The 22,792-nt window shown below is 49.5% G+C and overlaps 1 protein-coding gene across 2 annotated transcripts; it reads right to left on the reverse strand.

Annotated features, from left to right (window-relative positions):
• Positions 1-7,047: 7,047 nt before the first annotated feature.
• Positions 7,048-21,708, reverse strand: LOC306769442 (serrate RNA effector molecule homolog). 2 transcript variants are annotated; one of them, XM_079258048.1, is made up of 21 exons: positions 21,629-21,708; positions 16,621-16,743; positions 13,380-13,490; positions 13,172-13,312; positions 13,009-13,069; positions 12,314-12,611; positions 12,033-12,247; positions 11,785-11,907; positions 11,594-11,717; positions 11,390-11,517; positions 10,601-10,662; positions 10,375-10,453; positions 10,135-10,299; positions 8,879-9,046; positions 8,652-8,805; positions 8,165-8,277; positions 7,961-8,041; positions 7,740-7,890; positions 7,565-7,666; positions 7,377-7,485; positions 7,048-7,304 (listed from the first exon to the last, which is right to left on the reverse strand). In XM_079258048.1, the coding sequence occupies exons 2-21, from the start codon at positions 16,737-16,739 to the stop codon at positions 7,229-7,231; spliced, it is 2,580 nt and encodes an 859-aa protein (XP_079114174.1). In that variant the 5' UTR covers positions 16,740-16,743; positions 21,629-21,708; the 3' UTR covers positions 7,048-7,228. The 2 variants fall into 2 exon arrangements, with proteins under 2 accessions (XP_079114174.1, XP_079114175.1); XM_079258049.1 differs by lacking the exon at positions 21,629-21,708 and adding an exon at positions 21,370-21,468.
• Between the last annotated feature and the right edge of the window lie 1,084 nt (positions 21,709-22,792).

Consider the following 22,792-nt stretch of genomic DNA (forward strand, 5'->3'; position numbering starts at 1 on the left):
ACAGCTGCTTCTGCTCCACACACACCAGAGGAGGAGGAAGCGTCCCTTTCCACCGTCACAGAGAGGAAGATGAAGGTGAAGTGAGGATGATGAGAGGAAGCTGATCTTACCGTGCAGGAGGAGGACAAACACCACAAACATCTTCATCTTCCTGTCAAACTAAGAGAGACTTTAAAAGTCCTTCAGGACATCAGCAGCTCTCACTTTCCTCTGCTGATCGTCTCCTGACACTCTGACAACACTTCACTTCACCTGCAGAGAAGCTTCTTATCAGCCAGTCAGGAGGTGGACCTTCACCTTCCTCATACTTTCATCCTGTTCAGCCGGTTTGTGGCAGCAGCCTCTTCGTCGCCTCCTCTTCCTCACAGGTGTGTCAGCTCACACCACAAACTATTCCACATCTTCATCCAGGTTTCCACTCAGAACATTTAAAATGAGCTTTGGTCCAGAGAAGACGGCGTGTTTCTGGATCCTCTTCACATATGATGGAGCTTTAACCTGAACTGGGTTCACACTGGTTTCTGGAAGCTTCCTGAGTCCATGCACTGGTTTCCAGTAGAGAATCATGTTATAATGCAGAAGATCACCAGCATCCAGCCTGGTCCCAGCATACAGAGATTCCTTCTGATTCTCTGAATCATCTGAAGGAACAATAATAAAACATGTGCTAAATTATAATCCAGTCATATAAGACACTGTCATTTCATTGAGTTAAAGAAAAAAATGTGTCCTGGACAAATCAGAGCATTTTTCTGATGAACAGTGGGACAAAATACCTGTCAACAGGTGCAGAAATCTGACTGAGACGAACAGAAAACACAGGACTGGAAACATCACAGGATTGTTCTACTAAATATTAGTTTATGACTGATGGAACATGTTATTTTTTTTAAAAAAAAAAAACATTTTGCTTTTTAAAAAATCTTTCTATTGAACCAGAATTAGAAAATAATGTGATTATAATAAAACTTTTATTTATTCTGACTTTAGCCAGTTTCCTCTTATTTCCCAGGCAGCTGTTTTCTCCTTCTTTAATGGGAGGGTAGGAATACAAATGAGGACGACTGTATATGTGTCTTACGAGAATTATTTTCCACTAAAGTTAACGTCAGCTTGACAGGATGAGCAGAGGAGAGCTCGTCTAAACCGCCTCATGTTGCTCATTTACACACAAAGGAAAATGAAAATAAAATAAAAATTAAATTACTGGCACCATTTTCTGTCATTTAAAAAATATGAATGGGAAGAATGGGATCAGTAATTAGATAAACTTGTTATATGTAGTTGCTAGGCAACGGAGGACTGGAGCACTATGGGTAATTCTCCTACACTAGAGAGGCCGTCTCATTTTACTGGCAGTAAGCGCACTTCGGTGTGTTCAGACCACGTAGAACACTTCTTTACCTGCATAGAGGTGCAGGGTGTCCGCGCGGATGCCTGCTGGAAACTCCGGCGGTCCCTTAGATCCAGGTTGGAGCGCGAGCACGCGCAGCGCCGAAGTTCAAGTGTTATACCGGGGCTCGTGCGTGTTTCCATGACAACTGCTCACAACACCAAAGAGTTTTATTTTCAGGGAAAAATGTGAAACAGATGCAGAAACGTGTTCACATGTCGAGTACAATTAAATATAAATAATACAATTAATGATGTGATTAATAATATAAATAATGTAAAAATCCAACGCGGTAGAAAATGTGTTAAACTGATTCTGTTGTCGTTCCGACACGCCGAAGGTCACTTTTCACACAGCAGAGAGAAGCCGAAAGGCCTGGGAGTCTGCTGGACGCTGCTGGTCTCAGGCAGCGGATCCTGGTCTACAGGGGGGTCAGAACCGTTTCTATGAATGCTGTAAACAACAGCTACAGACAAGGAACGCTCGGGATCTGAGAATAGATCTCCTCGGGTTACAGTCCCTCAACGTCGGAACAGTCCTGATGGTCTCCGCCGCCAGTCGCGGCGTCCTCCGCGGTCTCCGCCGCCAGTCGCGGCGTCCTCCGCGGTCTCCGCCGCCAGTCGCGGCGTCCTCCGCGGTCTCCGCCGCCAGTCGCATCGTCCTCCGCGGTCTCCGCCGCCAGTCGCATCGTCCTCCGCGGTCTCCGCCGCCAGTCGCATCGTCCTCCGCGGTCTCCGCCGTCAGTCGCGGCGTCCTCCGCGGTCTCCGCCGCCAGTCGCGGCGTCCTCCGCGGTCTCCGCCGTCAGTCGCGGCGTCCTCCGCGGTCTCCGCCGTCAGTCGCGGCGTCCTCCGCGGTCTCCGCCGTCAGTCGCATCGTCCTCCGCGGTCTCCGCCGTCAGTCGCGGCGTCCTCCGCGGTCTCCGCCGCCAGTCGCATCGTCCTCCGCGGTCTCCGCCGTCAGTCGCATCGTCCTCCGCGGTCTCCGCCGTCAGTCGCGGCGTCCTCCGCGGTCTCCGCCGTCAGTCGCATCGTCCTCCGCGGTCTCCGCCGTCAGTCGCGGCGTCCTCCGCGGTCTCCGCCGCCAGTCGCGGCGTCCTCCGCGGTCTCCGCCGTCAGTCGCGGCGTCCTCCGCGGTCTCCGCCGTCAGTCGCATCGTCCTCCGCGGTCTCCGCCGTCAGTCGCGGCGTCCTCCGCGGTCTCCGCCGCCAGTCGCGGCGTCCTCCGCGGTCTCCGCCGCCAGTCGCGGCGTCCTCCGCGGTCTCCGCCGTCAGTCGCGGCGTCCTCCGCGGTCTCCGCCGTCAGTCGCGGCGTCCTCCGCGGTCTCCGCCGCCAGTCGCGGCGTCCTCCGCGGTCTCCGCCGCCAGTCGCAGCGTCCTCCGCGGTCTCCGCCGTCAGTCGCGGCGTCCTCCGCGGTCTCCGGTCAGTCGCAGCGTCCTCCGCGGTCTCCGCCGCCAGTCGCAGCGTCCTCCGCGGTCTCCGCCGCCAGTCGCACAACAATGTCTGACGCTGACGTCCACTAATGGAGTTGGTCCCAATTAGCTTAGACAAGTTAAGCTCGCCTACGCACCGTACTGTTGGTTATGTTGCCACAGAACCAGGAGGAACAACGGGCACGTCGGAGCAGAGTCCGATACCCTTCAAGTCTCACTCGGGTTCAGGATCCCAGGAATGCAAAGTCCATCTGACCCCCGACTACACCTGTTGGGGGGGTGGGGGGCCAAACTAACAAAGTCGGCCTAACAGCTGCTTTTTTTCAGATGTTCCCTGCCAGGTGGACGAACCACCGCTAACTACCACTAACCACCACTAACTACCACTAACCACCACAGAACTCAACCTAAACCAATCTAGAACTGCAGGAAGCTGAGACTCAACCACGCACCTGCCACCTCCCCCACCAGGAGGCGCAGGTTGTGCTGGTTCTGAACAGGTTCTGAACCGGTTCTGTCTGGACCGAGTCCTGCTGAGGCGGGACATTTCCAGAGACTAACTGTCCTGTTTCCATCGTAGAAACATCCAGAGAAACCGGGAGACCACCGCTGGCAGCACTGCGACAAAGTGTTCACCAGGTCTTCGGCGTTGTGGAGACATCAGAGGGTCCACGCTGGAGACCGGCCGCACAGCTGTGGTGACTGTGGGATGGTGTTCTCCACGTCGTCCCACCTGAAACGCCACCAGAACATCCACACGAAGAGACGCTGTTCCACTGCGACCAGTGTGGAGACACCTTCACCCAGAAAGGAACCCTGAAGGTCCACCAAGACCGCGTCCACTGCGGCCTGAAGACCTTCCGGTGCCTCCTCTGTGGGACAGGCTTCTCTAAAGCAGGAAACCTGAAGGTCCACCAGCGCATCCATACTGGAGAAAAACCAGTCACACTGGTCACACCAGTGGTCACACCAGTGTGACCAGTGTGGGCAAAGCTTCAGAGACAGGAGCAACCTGAGGAACCACCGACAGGTCCACAGCGGAGTGAAGCCCTACTGGTGCGAGGACTGCGGGAAGACCTTCACGCGCCCCTGTTCCCTCAGGAAACACCAGCGCGTTCACAGCGGAGAGAGACCGTTTGGCTGCGAGTTCTGCGGAAGAACTTCTCCCAGAAATACAGCCGGGACGTCCACCGGCAGATCCACACCGCGGAGAAGATGTACTGGTGCCAATACTGTGGGAGGACTTTCAGACAAACTCCCAGTTCACCTTTCACCAGAAGACATGTTCCAGGAAGAGTCCTGGTCCTGGTCCAGGGTCCTGATCCTGGACAAGGAAGAGTCCTGGTCCTGGTCCAGAGTCCTGATCCTGGTCCAGATTCCTGATCCTGCTGCAGTCCTGATCCTGGTCCAGGGTCTTGATCCTGCTCCAGAGTCCTGGCCCTGGTCCAGAGTCCTGATCCTGGACCAGGAAGAGTCATCTCCAGAGTCCCGATCCTGGATCCCGGTCCAGAGTCCCGATCCTGGATCCCGGTCCAGAGTCCCGATCCTGGATCCCGGTCCAGAGTCCTGATCCTGGACCAGGAAGAGTCCTAGTCCTGCTCCAGAGTCCCGATCCTGGTCCAGGGTCTTGATCCTGGTCCAGAGTCCTGATCCTGGATCCTGGTCCAAAGTTCTGATCCAGGATCCTGGTCCTGCTCCAGAGCCCTGATCCTCCTCCAGAGTCCTGGTCCTGGTCCATAGTCCTGATCCTGCTCCAGAGTCCTGATCCTGGATCCTGGTCCAGAGTCCCGATCCTGGATCCCGGTCCAGAGTCCCGATCCTGGATCCCGGTCCAGAGTCCCGATCCTGGATCCCGGTCCAGAGTCCCGATCCTGGATCCCGGTCCAGAGTCCTGATCCTGGACCACGAAGAGTCCTGGTCCTGCTCCAGAGTCCCGATCCTGGTCCAGGGTCTTGATCCTGGTCCAGAGTCCTGATCCTGGACCAGGAAGAGTCATCTCCAGAGTCCCGATCCTGGATCCCGGTCCAGAGTCCCGATCCTGGATCCCGGTCCAGAGTCCTGATCCTGGACCAGGAAGAGTCCTGGTCCTGCTCCAGAGTCCCGATCCTGGTCCAGGGTCTTGATCCTGGTCCAGAGTCCTGATCCTGGATCCTGGTCCAGAGTTCTGATCCTGCTGCAGTCCTGATCCTGGTCCAGGGTCTTGATCCTGCTCCAGAGTCCTGGCCCTGGTCCAGAGTCCTGATCCTGGACCAGGAAGAGTCATCTTCAGAGTCCCGATCCTGGATCCCGGTCCAGAGTCCCGATCCTGGATCCCGGTCCAGAGTCCTGATCCTGGACCAAGAAGAGTCCTGGTCCTGCTCCAGAGTCCCGATCCTGGTCCAGGGTCTTGATCCTGGTCCAGAGTCCTGATCCTGGTCCAGAGTTCTGATCCAGGATCCTGGTCCTGCTCCAGAGCCCTGATCCTCCTCCAGAGTCCTGGTCCTGGTCCATAGTCCTGATCCTGCTCCAGAGTCCTGATCCTGGATCCTGGTCCAGAGCCCTGATCCTGGATCCAGTGCCAGTTCTTGGTCAAATAGATCGGTTTTCTAACTCTCGGTCTCCAGGAGAATTGTACCAAATCCTCCTCAGAGGGTTTTTGGGGACCTGGTGGAGCCAGATCAGGGAGTCCAGGGATCTGAATCCTCTCCAGGTTTAACTTGATGTGAAGTAGTTTTGGTTGAATGAGACGTTGTGCTGCTAGTTTCGTTTGTAACACCTGATGAAACGGTTTGTTGGCTCTGCTGGAAATAAAAACATGATTCTCATCGTTTCATTCTGTTGGAATCTCCGTTAGTTCTGCTGGTTCAGGTTAAGTTCAGCTGGTCCAGGTTAAGTTCTGCTGGTCCAGGTTAAATTAGTTCTGCTGGTTCAGGTTAAATTAGTTCTGCTGGTTCAGGTTAAATTAGTTCAGCTGGTCCAGGTTAAGTTCTGCTGGTCCAGGTTAAAGTAGTTCTGCTGGTTCAGGTTAAGTTACTTCTGCTGGTTCAGGTTAAACTAGTTCTGCTGGTTCAGGTTAAAGTAGTTCTGCTGGTTCAGGTTAAGTTACTTCTGCTGGTTCAGGTTAAACTAGTTCTGCTGGTTCAGGTTAAATTAGTTCTGCTGGTTCAGGTTAAGTTACTTCTGCTGGTTCAGGTTAAATTAGTTCTGCTGGTTCAGGTTAAACTAGTTCTGCTGGTTCAGGTTAAATTAGTTCTGCTGGTTCAAGTTAAACATCACCGTATAACTACACCTGGTTTCTATCTGGTTTAAGACTACCTACTATAAGTAGACCTGGTCTCTAACTAATATAATTACACATGGTTTAGATCTGGTTTACAACAAGTTGAAATGGGTTTAGACCTGGTTTAGAACTGGTTTATAACTAGTTGAAATTGGTATAGAACTGGTTTAAATCTGGTTTAGAACTAGTTGAAATAGGTTTAGACCTGGTTTAACACTAACTAGTATAACTACACCTGGTTTCAACCTGGTTTTGACTTGGTTTAAAACAAGTTGAAATGGGTTTAGACCTGGTTTAGAACTAGTTGAAATTGGTTTAGAACTGGTTTAAGACTAACTAGTATAACTACACCTGGTTTCGACCTGTTTTAAATCTGGTTTAGAACTAGTTGAAATTGGTTTAGACCTGGTTTAAGACTAACTAGTATAACTACACCTGGTTTCGACCTGTTTTAAATCTGGTTTAGAACTAGTTGAAATTGGTTTAGAACTGGTTTAAGACTAACTAGTATAACTACACCTGGTTTCGACCTGTTTTAAATCTGGTTTAGAACTAGTTGAAATTGGTTTAGACCTGGTTTAAGACTAACTAGTATAACTACACCTGGTTTCGACCTGTTTTAAATCTGGTTTAGAACTAGTTGAAATTGGTTTAGAACTGGTTTAAGACTAACTAGTATAACTACACCTGGTTTCGACCTGTTTTAAATCTGGTTTAGAACTAGTTGAAATTGGTTTAGAACTGGTTTAAGACTAACTAGTATAACTACACCTAGTTTCGACCTGTTTTAAATCTGGTTTAGAACTAGTTGAAATTGGTTTAGACCTGGTTTAAGACTAACTAGTATAACTACACCTGGTTTAGACCTGGTTTAAATCTGGGTGAAGACCCTGGACGCGTCATGTCCCCACGTTGCCGCTCATCTAGTCGGGTGCAGGAAGAGAAGAAATGTCTTTGTCAGTTTTTATTGGAAAATGGCTTCAATCATCATCATCATCTTCTTCATCTTCATCACTGAGGCCTGACGTTGGTCTTAACTCACTCATTCAGCTCTACAGGCTCTACTGGACAGACGGACAAACAGACATGTGGACAGGTGGAGGAACACGGAGACGAGGTATTGAATAAAAAAGTAAAAAATGTGTTCTAGAAGAAGTCGAGGTCGTCCGGAGCGTCCAGGTCTCTGTACTCGATGATGGAGCGAGGGTCTCCCCGCATCCCCCTGCAAACACAAACACGGCGTTAGAGCTCGCAGCGTCCCCCGTCAATAAGCGTCGCCCTGTCGTTGCTCTACCTGCTCCGCTGTTTCCCTGGAAACCCGCCTCCTCCCACAGGACCTCTGAAGTTGTCATAGTTACCACGCCCCGCCCCGAACTGTCCAGGAGGGAGCTGATGTCCGACACCTGAAAGGCAACCAGAGCGAGCTGTGAGAGTCTCTCCCGGGCCGCCACCAGGCAGGGTGACGAGGTGAGCCGGCGTTACCTGGGAAACCGGGCATGGGAGGTCTGACGCCAGGGGGATATCCCAGAAGGCTTTGCTGCTGCGGAACCTGACCAGGGAATCCCGGAATACCAGGAGGAGCAGCTGGAGGACGGAGAGAGACAACGTTGGAGTCTCAGAGTCTCCAGGGTGTCAGGGTCTATATGGCGTTGCCTACCTGGTGCTGGCGGTGGGAGGGGCTTGTTCTCTGGGAGGGCGGGTCTTTTGGCGTCCACCAGGAAGTTGTTGAAAAATTCCACTTCCTGTCTGACGGCGGCCACCTTCTCCGCGTGTTTGTTCAGGATGTGTTTGCGTACAAATTCTGGAGCCTGGAAAGAACGCCATGATCAGCTCGCGTTACCAAGGTCACCGGTCAGTTCATGCAGCAGCTGCTCTCACCTTGAACTTCTTCCCGCTGAGAGGACAGAGCCACTTGTCCTTACTGAGCTCCTGCGTGTTGGACGACAGGAACTTCTCCACCTGCACGCACACGGACAGACGTGTCAGACACACACACACACACACACACACACACACACACACACACACACACACACACACACACACACACACACACAGTGGACTCTCACGCAGGTGACGTACCTCTTGTTCCAGATCTTTCTTTCCCAGTCGCACAGCTTCTTCTTCACTCAGGTTCTCAGACGGCGAGATGAGAGGAGCCAGACGCTCCTCACACATCCTCTGGTGTTCACTCACTGCCCAATCAGAGCACAGCATCAGCATGGTGTGTCCAATCAGAGCACAGCATCAGCATGGTGTGTCCAATCAGAGCACAGCATCAGCATGGTGTGTCCAATCAGAGCACAGCATCAGCATGGTGTGTCCAATCAGAGCACAGCATCAGCATGGTGTGTCCAATCAGAGCACAGCATCAGCATGGTGTGTCCAATCAGAGCACAGCATCAGCATGGTGTGTCCAATCAGAGCACAGCATCAGCATGGTGTGTCCAATCAGAGCACAACATCAGCATGGTGTGTCCAATCAGAGCACAGCATCAGCATGGTGTGTCCAATCAGAGCACAGCATCATGTGTCCACCTGAACGTTACTCCAGCGTGTGAGAACCCACCTTCGGTCGGAGTGATCCTGGCCACCGGGAGCGGGCCCCGTACGTGGATCAGGCCGCAGCGATGTGGCATCTCGTCCTCCGACGGGTACTCGCAGAAGTTGTAGTAATCGACAGAATGAACCAGACGCAGGTAGAGCAGCAGCCGGTCCAGCACCTGAAGGCAGCACCGACAGCACATGAACACAACCACACCCACGTCATCTACACGCCCAACAGGCTCCGCCCACCTTCAGCAGCTTCTCATCCGTCTCCACGGGAACCTCGGAGGAGGCAGGATTCTTTCCATCGCCGGCCTCTTCGCCTCCTCCAGACGCTCCAACCAGCTCCTCCTCCTCGGCGCTCACCTCCTCTATCAGGTAATCCGTGATGTTCCTCAGGACGGGGTTGGTCTCCATCTACACAGCGACATCACTGCTGAGGCATTGTGGGTAATCTGACCTGCAGACGTTCTGATTGGCTGAAAGAAGGTTGCTCCTGTGTGTGTGGCGAGGTACTGATCCCTGAACAAGACCCGACTGGACCAGACCAAGCCAGACCAGACCAATCAGACTGGACCAGACGAAGCCAGACCAGACCAGTCAGACTGGACCGGACCAGACCAGACCAACGGGACTGGACCAGACCAGAGCAGACTGGACAAGACCAAGCCAGACCAGACCAATCAGACTGGACCAGACCAGACCAATGGGACTGGACCAGACCAGGCCAGACTGGACCAGACCAATCAGACTGGACCAGACAAAGCCAGACCAGACCAGTCAGACTGGACCGGACCAGACCAGACCAACGGGACTGGACCAGACCAGAGCAGACTGGACCAGACCAAGCCAGACTGGACCAGACCAATCAGACTGGACCAGACCAGGCCAGGCCAGACCAATCAGACTGGACCAGACCAGGCCAGACCAGACCAATCAGACTGGACCAGACAAAGCCAGACCAGACCAGAGCAGACTGGACCAGACCAAGCCAGACCAGACCAGACCAATCAGACTGGACCAGACCAATCAGACTGGACCAGACCAGGCCAGACCAGACCAATCAGACTGGACCAGACGGATCAGACTGGACCAGATGGATCAGACTGGACCAGACCAGAGCAGACTGGACAAGACCAAGCCAGACCAGACGGATCAGACTGGACCAGACCAGGCCGGACCAGACCAATCAGGCTGTACCAGACCAGACAAATGGGAATGGACCAGACCAGACCAACGGGATTGGACCAGAGCAGACGGACGAGACCAAGCCAGACCAGACGGATCAGGCTGGACCAGATCAGACCAACGGGACTGGACCGGACCAGACCAGACCAGACTGGACCAGACCAACGGGACTGGACCAGACCAGACCAATGGGATTGGACCAGACCAGACCAGAAAGTCCAGGCCAGGCCTCTCTCTTGGTCTCTTGGTGGAAAAGAGCCGTAGCTTCGGCTGTAGAAGGGAACCAGGACGTCAGGTTGTCCTGCTCTGGGTCTCACCTGTCCGGTCCACAGCTCCCCCCTCTGGTCTAGACTGTGGATGAGTCTTGCCGACAGACGGATGTCGTTGCGGACGACGGGTTTGTGGTGCGTCAGGCCGTTGACGCTGCGTACTCGGCGACACAGATCTCTGTTGACCACCGGCGACAGCTCGCAGTCTCTGAGCTGCGGGGAGAGGAAGCGTTAGCGCCGTTCGGTGGTTGTGGACGATGTTTCTGACCAGGTCTGCTGCGTGGTTACCCTGATGTTCTGGAGGTTCCAGCAGGTCTCCTTGATGTTCACGCTGCGGTCGAAGGTCACCCAGCACCGCCTGAAGAACCTGAATCACATCAGTAGAGCTGAGTCTCTAGACCAGAGCCTGGGGTTCCTTTAGAATAATCGGGACTAAAAGTGTGTCTGGCCAGGAGGAAAAACCTCCGTTACCAACATAAAGAGACACGTTTTAGTAACAGAAGGGGAAACGTACCTTCTCTCTGGCTGAGGGTCAGACAGCGCCACCCGCAGGAAGCCTGGGTACCTGCGACACAACTGCACACACATGAAACAGGTAAATCTCAGCTCTGATGGGTGGAGGTTGCCAGGGCAACCAGAGAAAAAACAACATTTCATTGTAGAGATTTACCGATTAGTTCTGACTGATGAAATCCTCAGACTACCAAACTCGTCCCTAAGACGACCCGACTTAGTCCCTAGGACTACCCGACTCTGTCCCCATGACAACCAACCCGACTCGGCCCCTAGGACTACCCGACTCTGTCCCCATGACAACCAACCCGACTCGGTCCCCATGACAACCCGACTTGATCCTAGGACTACCCGACTCGGTCCCCCTGACAACCAGACTTGATCCTAGGACTACCCGACTCAGTCCCCATGACAACCAGACTTGATCCTAGGACTACCTGACTCGGCCCCCATGACAACCAGACTTGATCCTAGGACTACCTGACTCGGCCCCCATGACAACCAGAGTTGATCAGAGGACTACCCGACTCGGTCCCCATGACAACCAGAGTTGATCAGAGGACTACCCGACTCGGTCCCCATGACAACCGGAGTTGATCAGAGGACTACCCGACTCGGTCCCCATGACAACCAGACTTGATCCTAGGACTACCCGACTCGGTCCCCATGACAACCAGAGTTGATCAGAGGACTACCCGACTCGGTCCCCATGACAACCAGAGTTGATCAGAGGACTACCCGACTCGGTCCCCATGACAACCAGAGTTGATCAGAGGACTACCCGACTCACCGCGGTGATCTCCTCCTTGGACACCTCAGGTGGAATGCTCCTGATGAACAGCGAGGTGGTGAGATGGAGGGGGCGGGGTTTGGGCGGAGCCTCCTTCTCTCTCTCCTTCCCTCGTTCTTTCCGACGCTCTGAAACACAAACATCAACATTTCTGTCTCCATCCGTTCCAGCAACGTTTTCATTCACAGGAACAGATGTCCTCACCATCCTCCTCTTCCCCCTTTTCCTCATCTTCTTCCTTCTCTCCGTCAGAATGGGAGGAGTCAGAGTTGCTTCCCTCGCTTCCCTCACCGCTGTCAGCTGACAAGCTGCGTTTCCGCTTCCTTCCCTGACAGGAAGAGGCGGGGTTAACACACCATCTGCGACTCCATCAACACCAACAACAACCTACTCACTTTCTTGGTCCTTTTCTCTTCCTCCTCCTCCTCCTCCTCTTCCTCCTCCTTCTTCCGCTCCTCTTCCTCCTCCTCTTCCTCTTCCTGCTCCTTCTTCCCGTTGCGCTTGCCGGTGTTTAAGTCCTGAAGCAGGAACGACAGGAAGTTTAACGCAGATGAAACGCCGTAGTCCGCCTGGACGGCGTTCTGAGCGGCGTGTAGACGCCAGAAACCGACGTGTTGCTGAGTTAAACGAAGACGAATCAGACCTTCTCTGAGTCTTTACGGTCTCGCGGCTCGCCGCCGTCACCTGCCTCCATCTGACTTGGCGCCGCCTCCGACCTGGTGTGACCTCCCGGGTTGGCAGCATCGGGCGGACTCTTCTCGGCGCCGCGGCTAGCTTCCCCTCTGGCCACCGCAGGAGCAGTTGGAACCTCCAGGACCTGCAGGTCGAAGTCCGTCCCTCCCTCCATCTTTATCACAGCTGCACAGACAGAGCGGCTTCAGGACTTCATTACCCACAATCCCCCGCTGCTCCCAGGATGCTCACCTGCGTCCAGCAGCTTAATGATGGCGGGGGCATGGTCCATGTCCAGCGACACGCTGTCCAGCCAGCTGTTGTCCAGCAGGAAGAGGAAGACGGCCAGCCGGGTCTTGAGCGCGGTCAGAGACTCCGCCCTCCTGGCGGTGATGTCATCGGGGTGGTACTTGGAGCGGAACCACTCCTGGTCTTTGTGCTGGAGGAAGAAGTCCTGCAGCTGCTGCCGCCTGAAGTCCAGTTTGTACTGGTTGTAGCGTTTCACCGCCTCTGTCTCGTCCACGCTGTCCTCCATGTTCAGGAGGAACTCCTGCAGCACGCCAACAACACAACGCCATGATGTCACTCTGCAAATGCACTGGAACCCAGACCTGTTGCCGTGACAACGAGCTGCATGCGCCCTGACGGACAGCAGGGGTGCCACGTGACGTTCACTGCTTTAACACGGACAAGTCCAACCGGGGACGCCGCGGCCCAACCGGGGACGCCGCGGCCCAACCGGGGACGCCGCGGCCCAACCGGGGACGCCGCGGCCCAACCGGGGACGCCGCGGCCCAACCGGGGACGCCGCGGCCAAACCGGTTGGACCGCAACTTTTAAAACAGAAACACGACAGAAGAGTCCTGGACCTGGACCAGGACTGGGACCTGGACCGGGACCAGAACGTTTAGACTTTACTGGTGTGATGTTGGACTCGGTTCCCTCACCTTAAAGCTCCTCATGGTGGGGGGTCCAGGAGGAGGCAGGTCTGGATCCACCATCCCCAACCTGACGGAGACACGATGAGGTCAGATACCAGTATGTGGACCCGACTGGGAGACGTTACTGGGAGAATAAGATGTTCAGAGGAGGCTTCAGGTGGGGGGTTACCTGCTCTGCAGAGGGTGGCCTCCGTGGTGCGGGTGAAGATGGGGGAAGTCGGGGTGCCAGCCCTGAGGCCCCGCCCCCGGGAAGGGGGCCCCTCCTCCGTACGGCAGGTCGTATCGGTACGGCTCCCCCCGGTGGTCGTCCCTGGAAAACAACACACCATGAGGCGGACTGTTCCGGTCGGGTGACGGCCGTGACTCCAAGTCCTCACCAGTCTCTCCTCATGCGCTTGTGTTGGGGACTGATGTGTCGGGGGGGAGAAAACCTCTCCCTGCGGCCTCGGTCGTAGTCCCGCCTCCTCTCCCGGCCGCGCTCCCACTCTCTGAACACGGAAACATGGTTATTATTTCACTGTGATGGCGTTGGCGACGCTCATCATCCTCAGACAGAAGTCTGAGACTACAGTCGCTTCCTCCGGCGTCACGCCGTACGACTAAACAACCAGAGGAAGGCTACAGTCGCTTCCTCCGGCGTCACGCCGTACGACTAAACAACCAGAGGAAGGCTACAGTCGCTTCCTCCGGCGTCACGCCGTACGACTAAACAACCAGAGGAAGGCTACAGTCGCTTCCTCCGGCGTCACGCCGTGCGACTAAACAACCAGAAGAAGGCTACAGTCGCTTCCTCCGCTGTCACGCCGTACGACTAAACAACCAGAGGAAGGCTACAGTCGCTTCCTCCGGCGTCACGCCGTACGACTAAACAACCAGAGGAAGGCTACAGTCGCTTCCTCCGGCGTCACGCCGTACGACTAAACAACCAGAGGAAGGCTACAGTCGCTTCCTCCGCCGTCACGCCGTACGACTAAACAATCAGAGGAAGGCTACAGTCGCTTCCTCCGGCGTCACGCCGTACGACTAAACAACCAGAGGAAGGCTACAGTCGCTTCCTCCGGCGTCACGCCGTACGACTAAACAACCAGAGGAAGGCTACAGTCGCTTCCTCCGGCGTCACGCCGTACGACTAAACAACCGGAGGAAGGCTACAGTCGCTTCCTCCGGCGTCACGCCGTGCGACTAAACAACCAGAGGAAGGCTACAGTCGCTTCCTCCGCCGTCACGCCGTACGACTAAACAACCGGAGGAAGGCTACAGTCGCTTCCTCCGGCGTCACGCCGTACGACTAAACAACCAGAGGAAGGCTACAGTCGCTTCCTCCGGCGTCACGCCGTGCGACTAAACAACCAGAGGAAGGCTACAGTCGCTTCCTCCGGCGTCACGCCGTACTACTAAACAACCAGAGGAAGGCTACAGTCGCTTCCTCCGGCGTCACGCCGTACGACTAAACAACCAGAGGAAGGCTACAGTCACTTCCTCCGGCGTCACGCCGTACGACTAAACAACCAGAGGAAGGCTACAGTCGCTTCCTCCGGCGTCACGCCGTGCGACTAAACAACCAGAGGAAGGCTACAGTCGCTTCCTCCGGCGTCACGCCGTACGACTAAACAACCAGAGGAAGGCTACAGTGGCTTCCTCCGGCGTCACGCCGTACGACTAAACAACCAGAGGAAGGCTACAGTCGCTTCCTCCGGCGTCACGCCATGCGACTAAACAACCAGAGGAAGGCTACAGTCGCTTCCTCCGGCGTCACGCCGTACGACTAAACAACCAGAGGAAGGCTACAGTCGCTTCCTCCGGCGTCACGCCGTACGACTAAACAACCAGAGGAAGGCTACAGTCGCTTCCTCCGGCGTCACGCCGTACGACTAAACAACCAGAGGAAGGCTACAGTCGCTTCCTCCGGCGTCACGCCGTACGACTAAACAACCAGAGGAAGGCTACAGTCGCTTCCTCCGGCGTCACGCCGTGCGACTAAACAACCAGAGGAAGGCTACAGTCGCTTCCTCCGGCGTCACGCCGTACGACTAAACAACCAGAGGAAGGCTACAGTCGCTTCCTCCGGCGTCACGCCGTACGACTAAACAACCAGAGGAAGGCTACAGTCGCTTCCTCCGGCGTCACGCCATGCGACTAAACAACCAGAGGAAGGCTACAGTCGCTTCCTCCGGCGTCACGCCGTACTACTAAACAACCAGAAGAAGGCTACAGTCGCTTCCTCCGGCGTCACGCCGTGCGACTAAACAATCAGAGGAAGGCTACAGTCGCTTCCTCCGGCGTCACGCCGTACGACTAAACAACCAGAGGAAGGCTACAGTCGCTTCTTCCGGCGTCACGCCGTGCAACTAAACAACCAGAGGAAGGCTACAGTCGCTTCCTCCGGCGTCACGCCGTGCGACTAAACAACCAGAGGAAGGCTACAGTCGCTTCCTCCGGCGTCACGCCGTGCGACTAAACAACCAGAGGAAGGCTACAGTTGCTTCCTCCGCCGTCACGCCGTACGACTAAACAACCAGAGGAAGGCTACAGTCGCTTCCTCCGCCGTCACGCCGTACGACTAAACAACCAGAGGAAGGCTACAGTCGCTTCCTCCGGCGTCACGCCGTACGACTAAACAACCAGAGGAAGGCTACAGTCGCTTCCTCCGGCGTCACGCCGTACGACTAAACAACCAGAGGAAGGCTACAGTCGCTTCCTCCGGCGTCACGCCGTACGACTAAACAACCAGAAGAAGGCTACAGTCGCTTCCTCCGGCGTCACGCCGTACTACTAAACAACCAGAGGAAGGCTACAGTCGCTTCCTCCGGCGTCACGCCGTGCGACTAAACAACCAGAGGAAGGCTACAGTCGCTTCCTCCGGCGTCACGCCGTGCGACTAAACAACCAGAGGAAGGCTACAGTCGCTTCCTCCGGCGTCACGCCGTACGACTAAACAACCAGAGGAAGGCTACAGTCGCTTCCTCCGGCGTCACGCCGTACGACTAAACAACCAGAGGAAGGCTACAGTCGCTTCCTCCGGCGTCACGCCGTACGACTAAACAACCAGAGGAAGGCTACAGTCGCTTCCTCCGGCGTCACGCCGTGCGACTAAACAACCAGAGGAAGGCTACAGTCGCTTCCTCCGGCGTCACGCCGTACGACTAAACAACCAGAGGAAGGCTACAGTCGCTTCCTCCGCCGTCACGCCGTACGACTAAACAACCAGAGGAAGGCTACAGTCGCTTCCTCCGGCGTCACGCCGTACGACTAAACAACCAGAGGAAGGCTACAGTCGCTTCCTCCGGCGTCACGCCGTACGACTAAACAACCAGAGGAAGGCTACAGTCGCTTCCTCCGGCGTCACGCCGTACTACTAAACAACCAGAAGAAGGCTACACGTTTACGTTTATTATATGTCGTCATGTCCGGTTCGTACGTCTGGGGTCCATGACTGTAGATGTTTAATGTGGTTGTGTGTAGCAGGTTTCCTACAGACCTGGTTCTCACACACGTACAACTCAGACTGGACGTAACGCGAGGACAGCGCTGTGTGTGTGAACACATAAATGACATGGAAGCAGGTAATCTGGAGGGAACGGTGTGTTCACATCAACACAGCGTAACCCAGGTGTGTACCTGTCTGGCCAGTCGTCCCTCCTCCTCTCTTCTCGCTCTCGGGATCTCTCCATATCGCTCCTCTCCCTCCTGAACTTGTCTCTCCTCCTCCTGTCAAACTCGTCATCGCTGTCTCCCATCGGACTGGAAACCAGCAGACGTTACAGGTTTACAGCCAAACCAGACTCAGACAGTAAAACACAACAAACTGAAGCAGAACATTCAGTGCAATCCTGATGAAACATGGCTGGAAAACGGCTTTGAAATGATCCTGGAAAGCTCACATAAACATTAAGTAACATAAAAACCAGACAGATTTAACCAGAAATATCTGACTTTTCCAACATTAATCCAGATTATCTTCCACAGAGAAGCAGAATCCGATGACTGTCAACAGTTTACGGTGTTATGGAGCAAACAAAGCATCAAAATAAAGTTTAGTTTTTTATAAAATACACCATTTCTCCATCATAGAGTAAACAAGTGGAACAACAGAGACAGTCATGTTTATACAGTAAATAAAAACAACGAAAGGTTTGATGACTAAACATCCTTATTACCATGTACAACATGTTGTCATTTCAGTTTCATTTGGTTCAGCTCCATAAAGTCAGAAAACATACAAATAAACCATCAAACTAAGTAGTTTTACTGTCAAACTAGCTGGAAATGTGCAGAAAAACGTTTATGTTGATAGGAGAGTTTGTTTAAAATGTTTCATGGATTTCCAGTTATTAATGACAGATTACTGCATCTTAATGCAGTCTGTAATTAAGAGTCTGTAATTATTATCTCCTCTGGAAGAGTTTAATCATTTATTACTAAAACCATCTTTTCTCTGCAAACATAAAGCGGGTTATATTACAGTCTAAACCACTATAAAACACTGTATTACAGTTTAAACCTTCATTATAAAACACTGTATTACAGTCTAAACCTTCATTATAAAACACCGTATTACAGTCTAAACCTTCTTTATAAAACACTGTATTACAGTCTAAACCTTCATTATAAAACACCGTATTACAGTCTAAACCTTCATTATAAAACACTGTATTACAGTCTAAACCTTCATTATAAAACACTGTATTACAGTCTAAACCTTCATTATAAAACACTGTATTACAGTCTAAACCTTCATTATAAAACACTGTATTACAGTCTAAACCTTCATTATAAAACACTGTATTACAGTCTAAACCACTATAAAACACTGTATTACAGTCTAAACCTTCATTATAAAACACTGTATTACAGTTTAAACCTTCATTATAAAACACTGTATTACAGTTTAAACCTTCATTATAAAACACCGTATTACAGTCTAAACCTTCATTATAAAACACTGTATTACAGTCTAAACCTTCATTATAAAACACTGTATTACAGTCTAAACCTTCATTATAAAACACTGTATTACAGTTTAAACCTTCATTATAAAACACCGTATTACAGTCTAAACCACTATAAAACACTGTATTACAGTCTAAACCACTATAAAACACTGTATTACAGTCTAAACCTTCATTATAAAACACTGTATTACAGTCTAAACCTTCATTATAAAACACTGTATTACAGTCTAAACCTTCATTATAAAACACTGTATTACAGTCTAAACCACTATAAAACACTGTATTACAGTCTAAACCTTCATTATAAAACACTGTATTACAGTTTAAACCTTCATTATAAAACACTGTATTACAGTCTAAACCACTATAAAACACTGTATTACAGTCTAAACCTTCATTATAAAACACTGTATTACAGTCTAAACCTTCATTATAAAACACCGTATTACAGTTTAAACCTTCATTATAAAACACTGTATTACAGTCTAAGCCTTCATTATAAAACACCGTATTACAGTTTAAACCTTCATTATAAAACACTGTATTACAGTCTAAACCTTCATTATAAAACACTGTATTACAGTCTAAACCTTCATTATAAAACACTGTATTACAGTCTAAACCTTCATTATAAAATACTGTATTACAGTCTAAACCTTCATTATAAAACACTGTATTACAGTCTAAACCTTCATTATAAAACACTGTATTACAGTCTAAACCACTATAGAACACTGTATTACAGTATAAACCTTCATTATAAAACACTGTATTACAGTCTAAACCTTCATTATAAAACACTGTATTACAGTCTAAACCTTCATTATAAAACACTGTATTACAGTCTAAACCACTATAAAACACTGTATTACAGTCTAAACCTTCATTATAAAACACTGTATTACAGTTTAAACCTTCATTATAAAACACTGTATTACAGTCTAAACCTTCATTATAAAACACTGTATTACAGTCTAAACCTTCATTATAAAACACTGTATTACAGTCTAAACCTTCATTATAAAACACTGTATTACAGTCTAAACCACTATAAAACACTGTATTACAGTCTAAACCTTCATTATAAAACACTGTATTACAGTCTAAACCTTCATTATAAAACACTGTATTACAGTCTAAACCTTCATTATAAAACACTGTATTACAGTCTAAACCTTCATTATAAAACACCGTATTACAGTCTAAACCTTCATTATAAAACACTGTATTACAGTCTAAACCTTCATTATAAAACACTGTATTACAGTCTAAACCTTCATTATAAAACACTGTATTACAGTCTAAACCACTATAAAACACTGTATTACAGTCTAAACCTTCATTATAAAACACTGTATTACAGTCTAAACCTTCATTATAAAATACTGTATTACAGTTTAAACCTTCATTATAAAACACTGTATTACAGTTTAAACCTTCATTATAAAACACTGTATTACAGTCTAAACCTTCATTATAAAACACTGTATTACAGTCTAAACCACTATAAAACACTGTATTACAGTTTAAACCTTCATTATAAAACACTGTATTACAGTTTAAACCTTCATTATAAAACACCGTATTACAGTTTAAACCTTCATTATAAAACACCGTATTACAGTCTAAACCTTCATTATAAAACACTGTATTACAGTCTAAACCTTCATTATAAAACACTGTATTACAGTCTAAACCTTCATTATAAAACACCGTATTACAGTTTAAACCTTCATTATAAAACACCGTATTACAGTTTAAACCTTCATTATAAAACACTGTATTACAGTTTAAACCTTCATTATAAAACACTGTATTACAGTTTAAACCTTCATTATAAAACACCGTATTACAGTTTAAACCTTCATTATAAAACACCGTATTACAGTCTAAACCTTCATTATAAAACACTGTATTACAGTCTAAACCTTCATTATAAAACACCGTATTACAGTCTAAACCTTCATTATAAAACACTGTATTACAGTCTAAACCTTCATTATAAAACACTGTATTACAGTCTAAACCTTCATTATAAAACACTGTATTACAGTCTAAACCTTCATTATAAAACACTGTATTACAGTCTAAACCACTATAAAACACTGTATTACAGTCTAAACCTTTATTATAAAATACTGTATTACAGTCTAAACCTTCATTATAAAACACTGTATTACAGTCTAAACCTTCATTATAAAACACTGTATTACAGTCTAAACCTTCATTATAAAACACTGTATTACAGTCTAAACCTTCATTATAAAACACTGTATTACAGTCTAAACCTTCATTATAAAACACTGTATTACAGTCTAAACCTTCATTATAAAACACTGTATTACAGTCTAAACCTTCATTATAAAACACCGTATTACAGTCTAAACCTTCATTATAAAACACTGTATTACAGTCTAAACCTTCATTATAAAACACTGTATTACAGTCTAAACCTTCATTATAAAACACCGTATTACAGTCTAAACCTTCATTATAAAACACCGTATTACAGTCTAAACCTTCATTATAAAACACCGTATTACAGTCTAAACCTTCATTATAAAATACTGTATTACAGTCTAAACCTTCATTATAAAACACCGTATTACAGTCTAAACCTTCATTATAAAACACTGTATTACAGTCTAAACCTTCATTATAAAATACTGTATTACTGTCTAAACCTTCATTATAAAATACTGTATTAGTCTAAACCACTATAAAATACTGTATTACAGTCTAAACCACTATAAAACACCACATTACAGTCTAAACCACTATAAAATACTGTATTACAGTCTAAACCACTATAAAACACCGTATTACAGTCTAAACCACTATAAAATACCGTATTACAGTCTAAACCACTATAAAACACCGTATTACAGTCTAAACCTTCATTATAAAATACTGTATTACAGTCTAAACCACTACAAAACACCGTATTACAGTCTAAACCTTCATTATAAAATACCGTATTACAGTCTAAACCACTATAAAACACCGTATTACAGTCTAAACCTTCATTATAAAATACTGTATTACAGTCTAAACCACTATAAAATACTGTATTACAGTCTAAACCACTATAAAATACTGTATTACAGTCTAAACTACTATAAAATACTGTATTACAGTCTAAACTACTATAAAATACTGTATTACAGTCTAAACCTTCATTATAAAATACTGTATTACAGTCTAAACTACTATAAAATACTGTATTACAGTCTAAACTACTATAAAATACTGTATTACAGTCTAAACCACAATAAAATACTGTATTACAGTCTAAACTACTCTAAAATACTTTTTTAAACCCTAAACTTTACTCTCATTACAAACATAAAGCAGCTTCTATTAAAGTTTAAACGTGACGTTATGAGGCTGATATATTAAATTATTTAACTTAAACCTTGGTTCCGAGTCTTTCTGTCCGGTTTTAAACGTTTAAAGATTAAAGTTTAGTATTTTTTATCACGTCAAATTTGTCGTTAAAGTAAAAACCTGAAACATACCGACGATAGCAGCTAGCATCACATGGCTAACGGAAGCTAACAGCGGCTAACTAGCAAACAGCTGCTCCTCCGGCAGAGCTCGTGACCTTCCGCGCGCTTCCTCGCATCATCCTGTCCAAACCAAACATGAAGAAACCCTTTCCCGCCCGATTTTACCTGAAACTGCTCCGCTTCGACCCGGAGAAAGAAGCTGGTCGGCTAACAGAGGCGTCCCGCCGGGATCACCAGCTACCTACGTCACGTCCGCTTTTCTCCCCTTCCGCCCGGGTCTCCGCCCGGGTCTGCTGCCGGAGTGGCGCCGCCCTGGTGCTCGGGCAGGGAACTGCAGCCATACTTTTCACCTGTTTATCAGTGTCTGTCACCTCTGTCCCGTTATATCAGAGGGAAAATCTTCATTCAGGCGCTGCATTTATGTCCAAACGTCCTAAAAGCACATCTATATGTATATACTTCTTTTACATAGAAACATGCCAGTTTATAAAATAAAGAAAACTCTTAAATAAACACTTTCATCTTCCTACTGACATCTCAGTTGCTCCCACCAGAGACGGGAGGAGAGGATGAAGAGTGGAAAGATGATGCCACAGTTTGAAAATTTTAAACTTTATTTCAGCTTCAGTCTGATGACATCATCAACATATTTACATGATTCCTCTTTTCTGTTGGAAATCATCAACTTGACATAAAATTAGAATATTACAATAAATCCGCATCTTCAGCCCTGGAGGGGTGGGGCTTGTGGAAGGGGCGGGGTCTGGCAGAGGCGGGTACGGTGAACGGGGCGGGGTCTGGTAGAGGCGGGGCTTGTAGAAGGGGTGTGGTCTGGTAGAGGCGAGTACGGTGTAAGGGGTGGGGTCTGGCGGAGGCAGGAACGATAAAGGGGGCGGGGTCTGGTAGAGGCGGGGCTGGGGAGGGGCGGGGCTGGCAGAGGCGGGTTCTGTGAAAGGGGCGGGGTCTGGCAGAGGCGGGTACTGTGAAAGGGAGCGGGGTTTAGTCAGGGTCACTGTGGCGATGTGTCGGGTATTTCAGAGCTCTTCGTGTTCACCATTGAGGCAGTTTGGAGGCAGAATTTGATGGGACTCATGACCAGCTGCTAGCGAGCAATCCTCTGATTGGCTGGTTTGGTGTTGGAGGCAGAGTCAGACACCTGAAGGAGGAAACAGGATTAAATCTCCATCTATGAGGCACTGCAGGGTGACGGCTATGACCTTTGTCCATCCCACCTGAACGCCTCGTCCTCGTCCAGAGAAGACGGTGGTCAGGCCGATTTTGGCGGGAACGTGTCGGAGCGAGCGCTTCCTGGACTCCTTTAGCTCAGAC

This window comes from Telmatherina bonti (assembly GCF_933228915.1).
Source record: "Telmatherina bonti genome assembly, chromosome: 18".
Lineage (NCBI taxonomy): Eukaryota > Metazoa > Chordata > Actinopteri > Atheriniformes > Telmatherinidae > Telmatherina > Telmatherina bonti.